The sequence below is a fragment of the Marmota monax genome, unplaced genomic scaffold (assembly GCF_021218885.2).
Source record: "Marmota monax isolate L192 unplaced genomic scaffold, Marmota_monax_Labrador192_F-V1.1 WCK01_AAM20220418_F8-fsc00014, whole genome shotgun sequence".
Lineage (NCBI taxonomy): Eukaryota > Metazoa > Chordata > Mammalia > Rodentia > Sciuridae > Marmota > Marmota monax.
The window spans coordinates 13,394,683-13,414,477 of record NW_026695222.1 but is presented as its reverse complement, the minus strand read 5'-3'; the positions used below and the strand labels follow the sequence as shown (position 1 = coordinate 13,414,477).

The 19,795-nt window shown below is 50.5% G+C and overlaps 1 protein-coding gene across 2 annotated transcripts; it reads right to left on the bottom strand.

The window, feature by feature from the left end:
• Nucleotides 1-1,366: 1,366 nt before the first annotated feature.
• Ccm2l (CCM2 like scaffold protein) lies at nt 1,367-19,785 on the bottom strand. Of its 2 annotated transcripts, none has more exons than XM_046433617.2 (10): nt 19,708-19,785; nt 16,489-16,656; nt 14,055-14,138; nt 13,768-13,972; nt 12,464-12,924; nt 8,559-8,694; nt 7,112-7,175; nt 4,285-4,414; nt 3,081-3,219; nt 1,367-2,394 (listed from the first exon to the last, which is right to left on the bottom strand). In XM_046433617.2, the coding sequence occupies exons 1-10, from the start codon at nt 19,735-19,737 to the stop codon at nt 2,084-2,086; spliced, it is 1,728 nt and encodes a 575-aa protein (XP_046289573.1). In that variant the 5' UTR covers nt 19,738-19,785; the 3' UTR covers nt 1,367-2,083. The 2 variants fall into 2 exon arrangements, with proteins under 2 accessions (XP_046289573.1, XP_046289574.1); XM_046433618.2 differs by having other exon boundaries at nt 13,768-13,951.
• Between the last annotated feature and the right edge of the window lie 10 nt (nt 19,786-19,795).

The window sequence follows — 19,795 nt, the reverse complement described above, 5'->3', positions numbered from 1 at the left end:
GTTCAATCCCCATCCTACAAAACAAAACAAACCACCAAAACAACAACAACAAAATAACCAATGAAGAAATGCCACTTTTTTTTTTTGTCCAATGAAAGAAACTTGATGTCTTGATGAAACTTTTTTTGTCAAATGAAAGAAACCACTGAGCCACATCCCCAGCCCTTTTTTGTGTTTTATTTAGAGACAGGGTCTCACTGAGTTGCTTAGGGCCTCACTAAGTTGCTGAGGCTGGCTTTGAACTAGTGATCCTCCTGCCTCAGCCTCCTGAGCCCCTGGGATTAGTGGCATGCGCCACTGCACCCAGCAGGAAAGCCATCTTATACTCAGACTGGTAGGCAACAATTATAAAGTCAGTGTAAAATCTGATGGATGCATGGGGTAACAGCATCATCCACATGCCGCTGGTGGGGCCATTCTGGAAGAATTTAGTGAAATTTAAAATGTATACGCTTTTTGATCTAGTAATTCCACTCTTGGGGATGGAACCCAAAGACATTTTCACATAGGCCCATAATGAGGTCAAGTACAAAGCTGTTCATCACAGCATTATTGGAAGCAAGCTGGATATCCCTCACTGGGGAAACAGATAAATAAAAGAGTGGATGCTCAGCTCAGAACATTTTGCAGTAGTTGGATGCAATAAGCTAGATTTTCCTACAGCAACGTGGGTAGAGCTTAACAACATTATGGAATCAAAAAAGAAAGCAACAGAATGAGGCCTTATGCAATACCACTTAGGTCTAGAAACACACACGCGTTGTGTATTCTATGAACAGAGACATTTTAGCATGTAGGGGCGGGTGCTCATGGGGAGAAGTGGGTGGAAGGGGAATAAAACAAAATAAGACATCAGGAAGTTTCTCCAATGGACCAGTGATGATGGGATGATCATTTCCCACAAGCTGAGTATGAATCATGGAACCTTCTGGATCCGAAGGTCTAACAATATAACTTAAAAACCGATAATAGTATGTACCTCAGTAAGTATCACATGTCCAGCCACTAAAGGCTTTGTAAAGTTTGACAAATATATTTGAGCTTCTCTAGGGGCGTCTCTGGCCTCCTCTCAAGCCTCCCAGCCTTTACTGAGGCTGTGCAGAGCGTTAGCCTTATCTTGACTTCTCTAGGTCTCTACCCCTGCTTCCAGATTTCTTTGACTTTCCCAGACCCCAGGATGTTGTTCACAGAGTTTTGGCTGTTCTCTGGTCTGGGGTTTAGGCACAGAGCCAGTGTGTAAGAGCGTTGTTAAAGGAGACTCCTCCCCCACCAAATTGAGCCCCCTGACAGTCTTCTTAACATCTCACCCACCTCAGTTCCCGCCCTATGGCTCCAAGGCCAGACGCGTAAACTGACACAAAAAGTGTTCCATGTGGAAGGGAACAGCCTTTACTGTAAAGTGCCTACCATGTGCTAGGCCCAGCACTAGGGTCTTGACCTTTACCATCTTCTTGAAAATTGTTAGGGCTGAAATGATTACAGAGATGAGAAATGGGAGATCATAGCTAAACAGGATCAGGAGAATCCCTCCCTTTTTTTGGCTCTGTTTCTCAGTCAGTAAAATTGGGCAAACAGAGGTCTCTGAGTTCTGGATTTCTTTTTTTTTTCCTTTCTTTTTTTTGGGGGGGGGCGGGGATGGTGGTGGTGGTGTTGCCGGGTAGTGAACGGGATAGTCTCTTCTCAGTCGGCCAGCAGGTGGAGCTACTCTTCATCCCTCAGCCTCCAGAAAGCTGCGGGGATTCGAAGTCCCCAGAAGGGAAGGGTGTCCTGGAGCCGCGCTCCCAGGGGACAGTGGGACAAAGCAGGGCCGCTGCCCATCCTCTGGGTCTGGCAGCAGACGCGCCTGCCGAACCCTGGGAGACCCTCTGGTGCTTTAGGGCCCCGCTTCGCACGCCCCCTGCAGGAAGCTATCAGTACTGCAGGATGCTGAGCCCCGAGGGCAGGGATGGAAACCCCGGCAGTGGAAACCTGTGACCAGGGTGTGACTAGGGGTCCCCGGGATGGGGTTCCACATGAAAAAGTGAGGGAGATTCAGGGGCTGGCTGTGGGGTCACCCCTTGCACTCCCTCTTCATGGGCGGAAGTCACAGGTAGTTGTCTTCAGCTGCATCGCCTCCATCCCTGGACTCATCTTCCTCATCATCGTCATCGTCGTCGTCTGGGGCCAGAGCCTCGATGTCGTGCGTGATGTCGGTCAGTAGCCGGTGGAAGGCCTGCGCCTCGGGCCGCTGGGCTGCACCGTCGTAGCTGCGCACAGCGGAAGCTGACGTGGAGCTCATACTGCGCTTGATGCGGCCGAAGCTGTCGGTGAGGATGCCGCCCTCACGGATGCCCACACCCTCCAGGAAGCCCTCAAAGTAACCGATGTCCTGGTCCGGGATGAAGGGCCGCATCCCTGCAGGCCGCGGGGTACAGTGATTCCTGGGGTTCAGCTGCTTCCCCTCCCACAGAGGCCGCTCCCTCCTTGGAAATCTAAGTTGAAATCCCTGCGCTGCCAATCACTGTGAGGCTTTGCCCGCGGTCCTTAACTCTGGGCAGATAATGATGAGAAGCTCAGCCCACAGTCAATGCTCACTACGTGTTAACTTGCTTAATATATTGTTCTTATGATTGCTATATTCCACATATTAGCTACATGACTTTAATTAATTACTCTGAGCCTCACTTTCTGCACCTGTAAAATGGGGACAAATAGTATCTACTTCCCAGAACTGGGGGCTTTCAACCAGATATTTGGCACATGGTAACTGCCAAACACCTGTTAGCTTTTCAGTATTAGTATTCCTATTGTTATAGTCATCCTTACTAGCTGTATGACCTTGGACAAGTTTTGTAGTCTCCCTCTCCCTTATCACTCTAAGATAAAATGGCTGTACCAGGGTCCTGTTTTTCTTATAAGCCATTTCCTAGCTCTGTTTCAAGGCCCTTCCCTTCTCTGCACCTCAGTCTCCTTGTCTACCCTATAGTCTCAAGATCTTGGCCAGAAGAATAAGGAGGAAATACTCCAAGGTGGTGCTGGATTGCTGACATCAAGGGCCAAATAAGAGCCTTAGCCAAAGCCTGGGAGGGTCAGGGGCTCACCTAGGAGGAGGAACTTGCGACGGTCTCCGTAGAGCTTCAGCAGGCCGGCACAGTAGTCCTGGATGGGCAGGCCCAGGCGGTACTCCCGCAGCAGCAGTGCAAACTGCTGGATCTCGGGGGGCCCCAGCTTACTCCGCAACTGTGGACGACACCCCTGGAGATCAGTCCCAGAGAGCAACCCCACCCAACCCCTGCCTGAGAGAACCAGAGCCCTCTCTACGAGCCCTCCTCCAAAAATTCTTTCATGACCTTCTCAGGGGACACCAGCCCTGTTGGGCTACATCCAAGAATGGGATTTCGATTCAAGCTGCCTGAGTCCAAATCCTAGCTCCCTGGGTGACCTCTATGATCTCCGGTAGGTCCCAACCTCCAATTCTTGCCTTCCCCCTCTGCAACTGAGGATGACGGTGGCTCCTCTCTTAGGGTTGTTGAAGGTGTTGGAGTAGTGTCTGGCAAACACCCAGTGAATGCTGGTGGCCTGACATGCGCCAAGGCCTTTCACAAGCTGCCCTCGGTTTTACTCTTCATCTCGGTCCCTGACCTCCAAGGTCCCCTGCTTTGTCAGTTCCAGCAGGGCTGTGTGTGGGAAGCCGTTCTCGAACAGGATTTGAGCTACCTCTCTGGCTGGGTGTGAGGCGCTTAGACACACTGTGTCAGAGCCTTCCCCACCCTTCCCCAGGTGCGAGGGCTTGTCCGTGTGGGGGTGTGCCTGACCACTGACCTGAAAACCAATCACTGACCATGACCTTGGAATGCTGCCCCCCTCGACCTTCATTGGATGGAATTTTCCCCTGAATTTTTTGTTCCCCAAAAAAGCTCACTCCCTGGCGAGTTTCTCTCTCTCTTACTGGCCTCTTGTGTAAACCTCGCTACCCCATCAGGTGGCTAGAGACAGGAGCTGGGAGGAGCTGTCTCTGAGCTGGGCATAAAAGGTAAATTGAGAGTCATGTCTCTTTAATTTGAACTCACTAGTTAATTTCTATGTTTCGAACCTCTATTATGAAGCTAGCGTGCTGGTCGCATGGCTGAGCTGTGCACGATTCCCAAAATGCACCTATGTGTATCTACTTCCCTCTCCAATGTCACTCTAAGATAAAATGGCCCGGGCCCGTGCTGGCAGCTGGAAGTTTGCTGGGGCCCCTTTGGCTGTGGCTCTCAACATCTCAGGAAGCAGCCCGTGCTGTCCCCAGCTGCCCCAGCTCACCGTGATCATGTAATCTTGCAACTGCTCCAGGCTCAGGCCACTGTGGTCACTGCCACTGCAGTGGGAACCGTGGAAAGAAGGAGTTGACGTGCCGCTGTAACACGCTTCAAATGTGTCCTGGGAGCCATTGCTGTAGGGACAGGAGGAAAGGGGCCTTCACTTGCCACTCACTGGCTCTTCTCCCTGGGGTGCACTTCAGGTGGGTGGGGTCAGCCATCACTGCTGTGGGGTCTAGGATGAGGCCTCAGGCCCATCCAAGGCGGTTTTGGCTTCCAAGACACTGCATGATCTGACCTCTGGGACCTCTCCAGCCTTGTCCCTCACTTGTTCCCTCTTGCTCTTTTTGTTCTGGTCTCCTTCCTTCCTCCCTCCCTTCCTCCCTCCCTCCCTTCCTTCCTTCCTTCCTTCCTTCCACCAGAGATTGAACTCAGGGACACTCGGCCACTGAGCCACATCCCCAGGCCTTCTTTGTATTTTATTTAGAGACAAGGTCTCAAGGAGTCGCTCAGGGTCTCACCATTGCTGAGGCTGGCTTTGAACTTTCGATCCTCCTGCCTCAGCCTCCTGAGCCACTGGGATTACAGGTGAGCGCCTCTGCGCCTGGCTTCCTTTTACTTCTAACACTCCCAGAGGTCCTTGCCCAAGCTCTTCCCTTTGTCCAAATACCTCTCTTCCATTTCCTTTTGCTCAAGCTCTTTTTTTGGGGGGAGGAGAGGGATACTGGGGATCAAACCCAGGGGTGCTCTGCCACTGAGCTATATCCCCCAGCCCTTTTTAAAAATTTTGTTCTGAGACAGAGTTATGCTAAGTTGCTAAGTCTGGCCTTGAATTTTGTGATCCTCCTGACTCAGCCTCCTGAGCTGCTGGGATTATAGGCATGGACCACAGAGCCTGGCTCAAGCTAACTTTTGTTCATCCTTTGATTCCAAATGTCGCCTCCTCAGGGAGACCTTCCATGATCCCCTCAAAACCAGGTTAGACCTTTTCCAGATGCAGCCCTTTCCAGATCCTCCACCCAACATTCCCACTGACCACTGCCTCCCCCACACCCTCTTGCGTGGCCACATGGCCTTTCGCCTGCTCATCAACACACAAAGCTCCATTCTGTTCGGAAGGTTTGAGCTTGCTCTTCCCTCTGCATGGAACAGCCTGTCCTCACCCTCCAGGTCTTGGTTCTGGTGTCATCAGCTCCATGAGGCCTTCCTGTCTCCCCGGATGAGTGTGGTCCTCTCAGTCTCTCCTGCCTGGCTTCTCTTCGGGGCTTAGTACCATTAATGCTCACCGCTGCCCGACAGGCCATTGCCTCTTGTGCTAGGTTGAGAACTTGGCAGGAGCAGGGATTTTGATTTTCTTCTTTTTGAGTACTTACTGTGTGCCAGGCATGGCTCTTGCCCTCTGTCTTTTCCTGCTGTATCTCCAGCACACAGGACAGTGCTTGGCATGTAGAAGGTGCTAACTAACTATGACTTAATAAAATATCAACCCTAGTCTCTAAATTGTTCTAGAACCACCTTGCATTATTACCTCCAGAGAAGCAGGACAGCTTCCTGGGTGAGGGTGTGGACTCCTGGTTCATCTCCCAGGCTACCACTTACTAGGTGTTTCACCCTTGGAAAGCTGAACTTTCCCTTTTCCTCAGTTTTCTCCATCTGTAAAGTGGGAGGATGGAAATCGGTGTCCTTGAGGAATGAGAGCAATTCTTATTTGTAAGGTATTTAGAATCACGGACTCTATGGAATAAGTAAATAGTAGCAGCTATAATGTTGCTATGTAGCCACTAAAAAAATAATGAAGTGCATTATAGAGAGCATTTGGCACATAGCAAGCTCAAAAAATGTTAGGCATTACCATGATTTTCGTCTCTGTAGCAGAATCAGGTTGTTGATGGACTAGCCTAAGGGGTACAGAATCTTAAGAAGGCAAATCTATTGCCACTAAAAAGGAAGAACAAGAAAAGAGAAAAAAGGGGGGCATATATAACCGGCAAGCACTGCTATTCACCAACCCAAAGCCCTCAGTAACATGGCCAGGGTAACCAGCTGACATGGATTTTCCCAGGACGTTCTTTTACCACGGAAAATCCCATATCCTGGGAGACCCCTCATTCTCGAGCAAACTGGGACAGTCAGTCACCCAAAACAGACCCCTGGGCAGTGTTCCCAACTGAAATTTCTTTAAATCCTCCATGTTCCAGTCTTGCTTGCAGATAATGTAATGACCATGTGACCAATCAGATGACCAATAAGATGGAAGCAGAAGTTGCTGAGTGGGAATCCAACAGAAGTTTTAAAAGAGGCCTCTAGCATGCTACTGTGATGGCTGGAGCTCCGACCACTATCCTGATCCATGAGGTGACCCCGAGGATAGAAGCAAGCACTAAGGAGGGTGTGGCAGGAAAAGAGGGTGTGGGTCCCTGAAAGGCGCTGAGGCCCTGAACTCCTGCTCTATTTTATGTAAAACACAAGAAAAAAAAAAGTTCAATCTTTTTTCAGCTACTCTTCTTTTTAGGGTTTTAAATTATACAGACCCCAAACTAAAGTAAAGTAAAATTATTTTTGGCTTTAGCTGTGATTTTGACCCTGCAGGCCACCATGTCTGGATAGCTGGGAGAGAACGGCAGACCTATGTGGACCCAGTCTGGGTTCTTGTCCCCTGGATGCTATAAACTCACCAGAGCCCAGGGCTCATATCACCTCCCCTCACAGTGCCTTGCATCTCCACCCAAATTAAGGCTGGGTCATATTCTCTTACCCTCTCATGAAGAGTGACCTCATTTGTGCAGGGGTGGGGAAGCAAGAGTGGAGTCCCTGACAAGGACGGTACCTACAAGGAGCTGCAGCAGCTGAAGTCCGCGTCATAGGCGTAAGTCCCATCTGTCCGGCAGCTGTCACCTAGACCAGACACAGAGGGACTATCAGAGTGGCAAAGTGGCACCAGGATCCCTGGCTCCTCTGGGCAACTCTCCTCCCCAATCATGGTCAATAGCACCTTCCTGCCTGCCCACCAGGGGCCTTGGGAATAGCAGGGGAAGGGTCAGTGTGGGCGGTGGTTGTAAACTGTGTGTTTGAGGCAAGACAAGAAGAATCTTATGAGGGGAAAAGAAGTCAACACCGTCAGAGGAAAACAGCACTATTTTCAGAGAATATGCCTCTTTCCAGAGTGCTGTCCCATCCTCCAGGAATTGTCCCTAGCCTCTGGGCTGAGCTCACTCAGTGTCACTCCTCAGGTGAGGCTGGCTTCTCATTAACGCTCTCACAGCACTGTCTGGCTACACATTTATTTGTGCAGTTATTTGATTACTGTCAGGCTGCCTCAGCCACAAAGCTTTGAGAAGAGGGGGCCACCTCTGGTTTTGCCCATCAGTGTATCCACGTCACTGGATCTGACGTGGTAGGCACTCAGGAATATTTGTTGAAACTGTTGAATGATCTCATTCACTTGACTGTCATCCCTGGGAGAGTTGAGAGCTGTCCCAGCTCCCACTGGTAGGAGAGACTTCTAAAGACAAGAACGGGAGCCCTGTTGCAGGAGCTACACAAACAGGTACTACACTTCTGGGGGCTGTGGTTAGAGTTCACTTAGTGGCCCTGAGAAGTGAGGTTGTTGCAAATAGAAGCTTTTGAATCCAACAGATCTGGGTTTGAATCCTGACACTGACACCAACTACGTAACCTACCATAGGAAATAGTCAATTTACTATTGACTCTTCTGGGCCTCAGTGTCCTCATCTGTAAAACTGCAATCATAAGGCCCCAAGGGTTCTTACATCCCTTGTGATGGACCTGTCCTGTGCGAGGCCAAGAGGGCAGATAAGTTGCTATGAGGATTGAATAAGATTTGACACCTGAATATCAACTTGATAGTCGGTGATCAATAAATGCCTCTGTTAATCTCATTCTCATTTCAGCCCTCGACTGTATCCAAGGTCCCATCTGCAAATATTGGTTTTGATCTAGGAGCCAAGTGAGACTGGAAGGTTCAGAAAGATAGTTCATATGCTTGGATTTGGTAAAGTATCCAAAACAAAAAGAGAAAAGTTCAAGTGTGAGGAGCTCAATCTGAACTGGGCATCCTGAACATCTTTGATGGAACCAGGTTTGAGGTCATCATGAAGATCAACATTTTATTTTATCTACATATTAAGGGGACACTGTAATTTTGGCAGAGATTAGGATCCCTAAAGGCCTTCACTAGCCTTGAGTCCTGGGCCATCCTTCCTCCCCTACCTCTGAGGATGCTGCACAGAAGGGGAGGCCAGGGACCCCGGTACTCACTGCGGCTGCAGAGCCATGGCCGGTCAGGTGTGGACGTGTAGTGGTAACCAGCCCGGTCCACACACTCGATGCTCTGGTCTCCATAGATGATCTGGAAGACCTGACAGATGAGCGCACAGGACTCCTCGGCGGCATCCTGGTCCAGGGAGGAAGAGCAGAGCTCAGGCCCTCCCCACCACCAGGAAGCCTGCCGCCTCCTCAAACGCAATGGGCAGGCTCCGAGGCACTCGCCTGTGGGCCCCTTTAAATCAATATCAGAGATGTTCCCATCAAAATTATATGGCCACTCTCTGGGTTTCATGACTTCTTTATAGAATCCAGAGAACTCTGTCTTCTCTGCCATGAAAAATGTACTCCAATTTATGGGAGTCCTGAAACTTATCAAAAAGAACTGTAATCTGCCAGGCAGAGTGGAACATGCTGGTTATCTCAGCAAATCAGGAGGATTGCAGGTTCAAGGTCAGCCTGGGCAACTTAGTGAGACCCTCAGCAACTTAGTGAGACCCTATCTTTAATAATAATAATAATAATAATAGACCATGCTTGTAGCTCTGTGATAAACTTCCCCCAGACTCAGTACTCAGTACTGAAATAATAATAGTAATAATAATAGATTAACCTCCAATTTAACTTAATACAGGTACAAAAGTTGAGATCCAGAGAGAAGGAGGCGCTATTAGAAGTATGAAGATGCCGGGCGCAGTGGCACACGCCTGTAATCCCAGGGACTCGGGAGGCTGAGATAGGAGGATCACGAGTTCAAAGCCAGCCTCAGCAACAAATGAAGCACTAAGCAACTCAGTGAGACCCTGTCTCTGCAAAATAGGGCTGGGGATGTGGTTCAGTGGTTAAGTCCCCCAGAGTTCAATCCCTGGTATCAAAAAAAAAAGTATGAAGATTTTAACCTCAACATAGTTACTACTACTGGATGCCATATTTAGATAAGAGCTTCCCGTTATTCAGTGTGAAAATCAAAGTAGAATGAATACATAAACTTCATTCTCTGGTTGAAGGAAGGAATTCAAATTCCTGGGTAAAACTTTTTTTGAGACTGCACATTCTTTGAAGAATTCACATCTTTATGTGTTTAAGCAGAGACACAAAAGAAAGCATTAATTAATGAAAACAGAATACTTTCTTGCAGCTATTATCTATTTTGTGTCTCTAAAAAGTCTAAGGTATAAATTCAAATGTAACTCAGGATAGGCATTCGGGGGTTATGAGGAATTACTAATCATTAAACCAGGACTGATCCTTACAATGACCCTACAGAGTGGACAGAGCAGAGAGGATCCTTATTTTATAGTTAAGATGCTAAGATTTAGAGTGGTTCAGTGATTTGCCTGGGCTCAGAGAGTAGGTCTGTGGCATTAGATAAAACTGGCAGCACGTGTGGTTTTTGACTCTAACTCCTTTACCCTCCTGGGCACCACGATGCCTCAGAAAGGAGCCCAGAGGCTCAGACACCCTGGAGAGCAACTCTTATTTATTTACTCATTCCACAAGTTCTCATTTCATCTTATTATGTGGCAAGCTCTAGGCCAGGCCCTCTACCCTAAAATCCCCACAGGCCAGTGGGGTAGACAGTGAACACTGTCACCTCTGTGTGGAATCTGATTTCCAGGCCCATCCCTCTGCCGACTCCTTCCTCTTCCTTGCCCTTCAGTTTGAAAAGCACAAACTCACTTTCCCCTCTCCCAATCTGCTTATTTCCTTCCTAGTCCCCACGCAAGGTATAATGTAAGATGCATTAATTTATTCATTCAGCCAATTGGTATTTAATGTGCACTTATTATGTGCCAGGCATGGTTCTAGGTGCCAGGGGTACCACAGAGAGCCACCCAGAACACACAGGTCTCTTGCACTCTACAAGGAGGTCAGTCTGGCTAGAGTGGAATAAAGTGTGGAGGTGGCGGGAGTAGAAAGAGGTGAGGCCAGAGAGGGGCTGGGGGTCATGGCTGGAGCTTGATGCCCTTTTAAGCAATTGTAAGGATGTTGGCTTTTACTCTGAGTGAAAGAAGGAGCCACTGGAAGATTCAGAGCAGTGATATGATGTGACTTCTGTGTTAACAGGACTGCTCTGATTCTGTAGGGGAGCAGACTATAAGAAAGGGCTGAGCCAGCGAAGGGATGACATCATGATTCCAGTGACAGAAGATGGCATGTGGGTCTAGGTGGGGACAATGGAAGATGCAGAAGTGGGTTTTGGTCATATTTGAAAAATAGGGTCAACAGGATTTATTGACAAGAGCACACAGGGTGTGGGTGTGTGCAAAGGGGAACGGAGGGAGGGAGAGAAGGGGAAGCCAAGCACCACTGCAAGGTTTCTGCCTGAGCAACAGAAGGATGAAGCTGCCAGTCACCAAGACAGGGAGGTCAAGGTCCTCAGGTTTGGGGGAGGAGATCCAAAGCTCAGGTTTGGATGCATTAGGCTTGAGATGGTCATTAGACCTTGGAATGGAGAGGCTGAATAGAGATTTGGTGATAGATGAAATTATGGGGGTCCCAGTGTTTTAAAAGTCACGAGACCAGGTGGGCATGATGGTGCTTGCCTGCAATCCCAGCTACTTGGGAGACGGAGGCAGAGGATGGCAAGTTCAAGGCCAACTTTGGCAACTTAGCAGGAAACTGTCTTAAAATAAAAGTTAAAAGGGCTGGGGTTGTGGCTCAGGGGTAGAGCGCTTGCCTAGCATACGTGAGGCAATGGGTTGGATCCTCAGCACCACATAAAGTAAAAATAAAGACATTGTGTCCACTTTTAAAAAAAAGTTAAAAAAAGAAAAGAAAACTGGAGAGGCAGTCTGTGGTGGAGCTCTTGAATACCATGTGCGAGGCCCTGGGTTTAACTCCCAGTACTGCCAACATAGAGACATACACACATGCTGAGGGACTACAGATCACCGAGAAATAAGTGTGGCCAAGGGATGAAGATCCAGGATAATGTTTGAGGCACTCTAACTTTCAGAGGTTGCAGAGAAGAGAAACAGCTCTGGAGAAGGAGCCAGGGAGGCAGAGGAAAACCAGAATGTGTAGAGCTAGACCCAAGTGAGTGTCTCAAGGGGAGGGAATCTTGTTGTGTGTAGATTCCTGGTGACTGTTCACCTCTCCCTCCAGGCACCACCTCTGTTTTGTTCACTCCTGCTTATACAGAGCAAGAAGACAGCTGGAGGCCCTAAGGCAGAGGAAAGCTTAGAAGGCTCAGGGCTTGAAAGTGCCAGCTAGCCTGTGTGCTGGCAAGGGAGGACACCAAATGTCTTGCTCACCTCTGCATCCGTAGCACCTAGCCCAATGTCTAGCACATGCCGGGCACTCAATACACACAATCAAATGAATAAGAGCAAGGGTGAATGTGGAGAATGAGGGAGATTGGTGGGAAGGCAAGAAGGGCAGTTATGTCTTCTGCCTTGCTCGCCACATGTGCTCCTCTATGCATTCTGAACTTCCTAAGTTTGAATCTTGAAGTCATCATCTGCTTCCCGTGCAACCTCGCATTGGTTACCATATCTCTGGATCTGTTTCTGTCCCTACAGAATGGAAATAGCTATATTATTTGCCACTAAATATTGCCTTGAAATTTAAATACTAATGCCATCTCCCGTCTGCTGAGGTTTGGCACTCCATTCGTGCTGGTCTTAGTGTCCTCGTGATTGTTATTGTGGTGGTGCTGACATTGTACTGTAGCAGAAGCTGGGCTTGAGGAGAGGGTTACTATCAAGTGTATTGGCCATTTTGTTTTCGTCCCATTGTGGGACCCAGGGAGATGTGTCCCAGAGGGCATAGGGTGGGAGTCATGGGCACACCTAAGTCCTGGGTGGGGCTGAAGGAAGGAAAAGGCAGATCCCAGGATCTGGTGAAAGGAGAGGGGGGGAGCGGGTACAGTGTTCCCCAGGTGTCCTCGGGCTCACCCTGTTAGCCACAGCCAGGATGACAAGGTTGCAGTAGGCGTCGGGGCTGGGGTCCTGAGGGTCCAGCGGGTTGAGACCTGGGTGGCGCCGCTCCCAGCTGCCCCCGCCGCTGCCCGCCTGCCTCCGCTCCCAGCTGCCGCCGGGCTTGCCCGCGCCGCCGCCGCCGCCCGTGTGTCGCCGCTCCCAGCTGCCGCTGAACGTCTGCCGCCGCTCCCAGCTGCCGGACGCCCGCGGCCCTGCGCGCTGGCGCTCCAGGCTGCCTCCGCCGCCGCCCCCCGCCCGAGCCTCGGCGCTCGCGCCCCCGCCCCACGCCATCCGCCAGTCCAGGCTGCAGATGGTGTGGCGCCGCTCCGCGGTGCCCACCCGCCGCTTCTCGGGCGCTGCGCCCGGCGGGCCCGGGTCACGCCCCGCACCACCGGGGCTAGCGTCCACGCCGGCCGGCACCGGGTCCACGCCCAGACCTAGGAGAAGCCGGGGGCGGTCAGCTGCAGGAGATCGCAGCTAAGGGGCTCCTCCCGAGGCCACCTGGAGGACCTCTCCAGCCGCTCTGGAGTCGGGTGCCCCTGGCCCAAGGCCCGCCCTGACCACCCGGCTGTGCAGCTCTTCTCCACCTCACTCTGCGCTTACTTTCGCGCCAGGCGCGCGGCCTGACTCCTCCCTGGTTTTGACTCCACCCCCGGCCTCGGGGTGGTGGCCCAGCCGCTCCTACCCTCCTCACCTCACCCCAACGCCCTGGCCTCAGATCTGCCCTCTGACTTGAGATTGGTGGTCAATTACCCTGCCTCTATGCTATGCCCTTAATTCTGACCACGTCCCAGTTTTAACGCCGCCTCCGCCCCCTGCGACCTGAGTTCCGAGTTCTCGGGTCTCCTCAACCCCGCCCCTGGCCCCGCCCTAGTGGTCGGACACTAGCCGCGCACCCGGCGCGTGGCCCCGCCCTCAGGCCTGGAGGCTCCCCTAACCCGTGGGTCAGGTCTTGCGGTCACCCTGCCCTTCCTTCACTCGCTTTAACTTAGGGCCTTTCCCTGGCCTCAGGTTTCCGACTTCTCCATCCTTCCACTGCTCCATCAGGAAAGCGGTCAGGCCCACTGTCACTCAACCTCGGGCTCAGTCTACTTGCACAGGGTCTCTTCCGCCTGCCGCTAGTCTCAGGGTATTGTGATCAGGCCTTTTCCATAACCTCCCTCCCGGCCTCAAGCCCCAGCCCTGCCGCAGGTCACGCCCATTCCCAAGACTAAAGGTTAGGCCCTTTCTCTCTCTGCTCTCCTCTCGGTCCTCCCGCGGCAGGGTCCTGCATGCTGTACCGGTCTTAAGCACTAGCAGGTGCAGCGCGTCGTCCTGTAGGTAGGAAGCGGCGGCGATCTCGTGCGTCGGAATGCGCAGAATGAGCTCCTCATTGTCGCGCCAGGTGAGCAGCAGGCAGCGGGCAGACAGGCTCAAGATGCTGTCCTGCTCCGCTGTTGTCTTCAGCGGCAGCTCCTTTAGCTGCTGCAGGGATGGTCGGATCGCCTAAGTACCCAGAGTGGGGAGGGTGGAGAGGGAGAAGGGGACCTGAGGGAGACCCTGCCCTCCTTCTTCCCCAGAGCCTCACCCTGGCGGTGTCCAGCAGCTGCAGGAGTTCATCCCTGCTGGAGGGGTTCAGTGAGGAAGTCACCCAGGTGAGGTGGCCCAGGAACTGGATGGGGAATGGAGTAGGAGAGGGCACAGAGAGGTCACTCTGAAACCTTGGTGGACCCTGGCTTCCTTACTGACACAGTGAAGACAGGCTGAGATAAAAATACCTAAATTAATAATAACCCAATAATAAATTTCACTGAACTCATAATAGAAGCCAGGCACAGGTCTGAGTGCTTTATGGTTCACTCACTCATTCATCCTCACTAAGGATGAAACTGCACAGCAAGCCTAAAAATCCTGCCCAGAGGACACTTACCTAACATATGTGAGGCCCTGGGTTCAAGCCCCAGCACCTCACATATGTTAGGTAAGTGAAAAGGCCGGGGGTGGGGGGGACAGAAAAAAAGAAAAACCTACTCAGGTTTATACAAGGGACAAGACTGGACTCCACATGCTAGAGCCCACACTCTCAAATGCTAGTTGATACTGCCTTAACACAGGTCATTTAGCTATAAGGTTCCGTAAAGAAGCAAAAGTCATTACTATAGCTTTGTTTATTTGGCAGGGGAACCCAGGGGCTCTCCTATGAAACACTCTGCCCCTGAGCTACATCCTTGGCCTCCACTGTTATAGTTTGAAAGAACTGACCCCCTGTGAATTTCCTTGTAGCCTGAGTGGCTGCCTCCACCTCCAGCATCATTGCCAAATGGACCACAAATTAATTGTCCTTTTAGGATTCCTTTACAGAAGTCAAATGAAAAGGAAAGAAGGTGTCAAATTAGTATATCATTTTGTCCGAAAAATGATGTGCTACCTCGGCGTAGCGGTGCACGCCTGCAATCCTAACTACTTAGCAGGCTGAGGCAGAAGAATCATAAATTTAAGGACAGCCTGAACAATTTAATGAATTTTAAAATAATAAATTTAAAAATAAATTTAAATAATAAATTTTAAAATAAGAATTTTAAAAAGGTCTGGGATGTAGCTCAATGGTAGAACATCCCAAGATTCAATCTCTGGCACCACATAAACACAACAAAGAAACAAAAAACATCAAAATAAAAAATAAAAGGGCTGGGCTTTAGTTTAGTGGTAGAGTGCCCCTGGGGTCAATATCCAGTACCCTGTCCCTCAAAAAAGAAAGAAAAATGATGCTTCAAATCAGCATATTAATTTTCATTCTGTTTTTGTTACTGGGGATTGAACCCAGGGGTGCTTAACCACTGAGCCACATCCCAGTCCTTTTTTTTTTTTTATATTTTATTAGAGATAGGGTTTCACTGAGTTGCTAAGTGCCTTGCTAAGTTGCTGGGGCTGGCTTTGAACTCGCAATCCTCCTGTCTCAGCCTCCCAAACTGCTGGGATTACAGGCAAGCACCACTGGTTGGGCCAGGCTTCTCCATTCATCCTTTTTTTTTGCGGGCGGGTGGGTACCATGGATTGAACTCAAGGGCACTTGGCCACTGAGCTACATCCCCAGCCCTATTTTGTATTTTATTTTTAGAGACAGGGTCTCACTGAGTTGCTTAGAACGTTGCTTTTGCTAAGCCTGGCTTTGAACCTTTGAATCCTCCTGCTTCAGCCTCCTGAGCTGCTGGGATTACTGGTGTGCCCCACCATGCCCAGCCTCCCTCTTCTTTTTATTCTCTATGAAATTTCAGTCTCCAGTTTTTAAGTAGATTTATTGGTTAGCTTTTCCCTCTGTATAGGGTTTCCAGATAAAATACAGGGATGCTCCCATGGCACAATTGGTCAGTGTGCAGTATTTATATACCATATAAAGTACAAGATGCCAGTTAAATTTGAATTTCATATCAACAGGAATTTTGTTTTTAGGTTTTTGGTATGGTTAGTATGTACAATATTTGGGACATGTTTATGCTAAAAAAGTATTCATTGCTTATCTGAAATTCAAATTTAACTAGGTGGCCTGTTTGCTAAATCTGCAACTCTATCCCTTTGCAGTCTTCCCCTAGCTAAATTAGGATCCCTTACTGCTCCTTCATGGTATCCTGGAAATAAAAATAAAGCTTCTAGGTAGTCAAGAGTCCTTTGTGGCTTGCTCTTAACCTGGACACTATCAGAGCAACCACAAAGTCATTGTAGTAAAAGATTATGGGAGAACAGAATTTTCAGAGCAGGGAACCCTCTCCTAGCCACTCTCCCCTGGGAATAGGTTAGGAGCCCATGTTGAGATGGGAACACGGGTGCTCAGTGAAAGGAGGTCTCTTGCTGGGGGTGCACAGCATAACAGAGGGGTGTGGCTAACTTGGACCCAGGCCTCCTGTTTCCCATGAGCCACAGCTTCCCCTGTGTTGAGGTAGGCCTGGTCAGGAGCTGGTGTGGGGGACAGAAAAGGTCTCTCCTGACCCCAAAGCTGTTCCCACCCCTTCACATCCCACACTCACCTTGACCTCTTTCTCCAGGTAGTCACACAGAAGGATCTGGGGGTCAATGAGGTAGTCGGGAGGATAAAGGGGCATTGAGTGCAGGGGCCGGCGGCTCACACTGGTCCGAAAGGCTGCACGGCGTGCAGCCTTGGGGAACACCAGTCTTCGAATAGGGGACACAAAGCCCTGGGGGAGACAGAGGGAATAACAGTAATAATAGTGATAATGGCTTTGACAATCGCTTGCCTTGTTGGCTATTTTACTTACGTGACCAAATTTAATTCTCATAAAATCTCTGTAGGAAGGGTACCCATTTTACAGATGGAGAAACGAAGCCCAGGCAGGAAGTTAACTGGCAAAGTCACCAGCTAGTAGTGGTGGAATCAATATTTCACTCCAGGCAGTCCAACTCCAAAACCTCCATTCTGATCACCCAGGAAGGTATAGCCCCTTCCAGCCAGGTGTAAGAAATGGGTCCAGATGGGAGCAAATACAGAAAAGTAGTCGGTGTGGCCCAGTGTTAGGTGCATAGGTATTTGTTAGGCTATCTTCTGTGTTTCCTTAAAATTTAGAAATAAGTAAATTTAAGTCTAATTCAGAGGCACCTGTACAAAAAATGACCTAGATCAAAGTTAAAGATGTGCATCCCAGGGCCCAGCACAGACTAATAAGCAAGGCACTAAGCCACTCAGTGAGACCCTGTCTCTAAATAAAAATACAAAATAAGGCTGGGGATGTGGCTCAGTGGCCAAGTGCCCCTGAATTGAATCCCCTATAGCTCCCCTACCCCCCAGAAGAAAGTCTGAGCACTTCTCTCAAGCAGCAGTTGTCATGTGTGGTTCCTGGACCAGTGGTGGCACTTGGGCACTTGAGAGAAATGCAGGCCCCCTGTCCCCACCCCACACTGGAGGCCCAGCAATTGAAGTTTAGCACGCCCTCCAGGTGATTCTGATGCATGACCCAGTGTGACATCCATACCTCACAGCAGCCATCCCTACCCTGGCTGCAATCTGTGACCACTTGGGCAGCTTCTAAAACTTCAGGTGTCCAAGCTACACCCCAAATCATGAGAATCAGAAATTCTGGAACTGGAATCCAGACATCAGGATTTGTAAAGCGTCCCTGGGTGATTTCAGTAGTGGCCCAGCTGAAGCCCAGCGAGCGTGCAGAACGTGTAGTGTGGTTACTTAGATTCCACAACAAGGGTGAACAAGGACAAACAAATGATGCGCAGTTCAGGTGCATGTGTTCATCCACGGATTTGCTCAGTAAGCATTCATTCATGCCAGTGACTGGACCTGCGCTGGTGTTTCCCCAGCCCTGCCTCCAGGGCTTGTGATAAATGACCTAAACTCCTGAGTCTCAGACTATACTGTGCTCACGAGTTCTGATTCAGTAGATCTGGGGTGGGGCTGAGGCTGCATTTCTAACAAGGTGCCAGTGGATGTGGGTGCTAGGGTCTGCACCCCATAGCTCCAGTAGCCAGGATCTAAGCCAGTGGTCAGAGCATGGCCCCGCAGCCAGTATCACCTGGGTGGGGGACAAGGGGGTGGAGAGGGCGGTTAGAAAGGCAGATTCCCAGATCTTATGCCAGCCCCGTTGGATCAGAGAGTGGGGGTGAGACCCAACGATCTGCATTTTGTCAGGCTCTCCAGGTGATTCTGACACATGCCCACCCAGTTCTAGAACCTGTGTCATGGAGCCTGAATGGGGTATGTGGAAGCGCTGAGAATGAGAGCAAAATATCAGGGTGAAGGCATTCCAAGCAGAGGGCGCAGCAGGGGCGAACCCCAGGGAGCTCTGATGGCTGGTAGGAATGATCCTAGAGGACTGTGAGCCGTCATTGTGTGGGTCAGGGGCCTTGAGTGCCCCCTGGAGCTGCAACTTCATCCCTCGTAGGTGAGTGGGGTGGGGTGGGGTGATCCTGAATGGCCCAGCCTCATCTTACACACTCCTCTTGGCTCCCCACTCCCAGCTACGTGGCCACCTCTCAGTTCTCCCTACACTACATTCGTTCCTGCCGTGCTGTTTGCACGTGATGTTCCTCTGCTCAAAACACTCTTCCCCACTCCCTTTCTTTCTACCCATCACCTCTCAGCTCAAACTGACCAGTCAATGGCCAGGACCCTGATAGTCCGCCCCCTAGAACTGTGCATGGAGCCTTTTATGCAATTTTATGTTGATCAATCCATTGCCTTTTTTTTTTTGATTAATAGTTGTTTCCCCCAGGAGACTGTGAGTTCCAGGGAGGGAGCAGGGGCCTTATTTAACTTTGCTCACCTCTGCGTCCTCACCAGCCTCAGGCACAATTCATGGCACACAACAGTAAATATCTATTAAAAGAATGAACAGCTGGGCACAGTGGTGCATGCCTGTGATCCCAGTGGCTTGGGAGGCTGAGGCAGGAGGATTGCAACTTAGCAACTTAGCAAGGCCCTAAGCACCTTAGCAAGATCTAAGGTAAAATATAAAAAGGGTTGGGGATGTGTCTCAGTGGTTAAGCACCTCTGGGTTCAATCCCTGGTGCCAAGAATAAACAACAAAACAAACAACAAGAACAACAAAACGAACCAAGACAGGACTCACACACGTTTGGATGCCCAGAGATTACATGGGTGTCCTTTAGAATGCCCCTGACCCAGGCTTCTTGGGGAAAGAGGGCTCTGTGCGGATGGGGGTGGGACGGGAGTTGGAATCTGAGGAGCTCCCTGAACCCCAAGAAGGTAAGACACCCAGAAAAGCAGACTAGAGAAGTTCTCGGAGTCAGGAAGGGGTGAAGGTGGGGTGACCCCAGGGCTGAGACCTCGGAGTTGGCCCTGGTACAAAGATAATGAGCGGCAGGTGTGGGTGGAGCACTGCAGGGGAGCAGGTGGAGACTCCCTGGAGGGCAGCTGCTAGCTCAGAACTGCCACCGCTGGGCCCTTCTGTCCAGGTTGGTCCGGGAGCAGGGGAATGGTCTGCCATGCGTCCCTCCCTCTGAAGTTGCAGGAGGGAGCCACCAGGAACACCAGGGAAGCACGTGCCTGGGGAGACCTTGTCCTTCTGTGCAGGGGCGGCAGAGGCCACCACAAGGGGACAAACAGGCCAGGGAGTTGAGAGAGTCTGGTAGAAAGGGAGGTCCTGACAATAGGAAGGAAGACTTCACTCAGGCCACTTGCCACCCCCACCCTTGGTCTCCTCCATCCCTGGCTTCAGGGACATTCCTTTACCCTGTGTCCCTCTCAAACTCCCACGTACCTTCTTCCCTTTCTTGACTTCATATTCCATGGTGACGGTCCCCTCTCCTCCTGCCACCCTCCCGGCCACCCCCCTCTGCTGCCCGCTG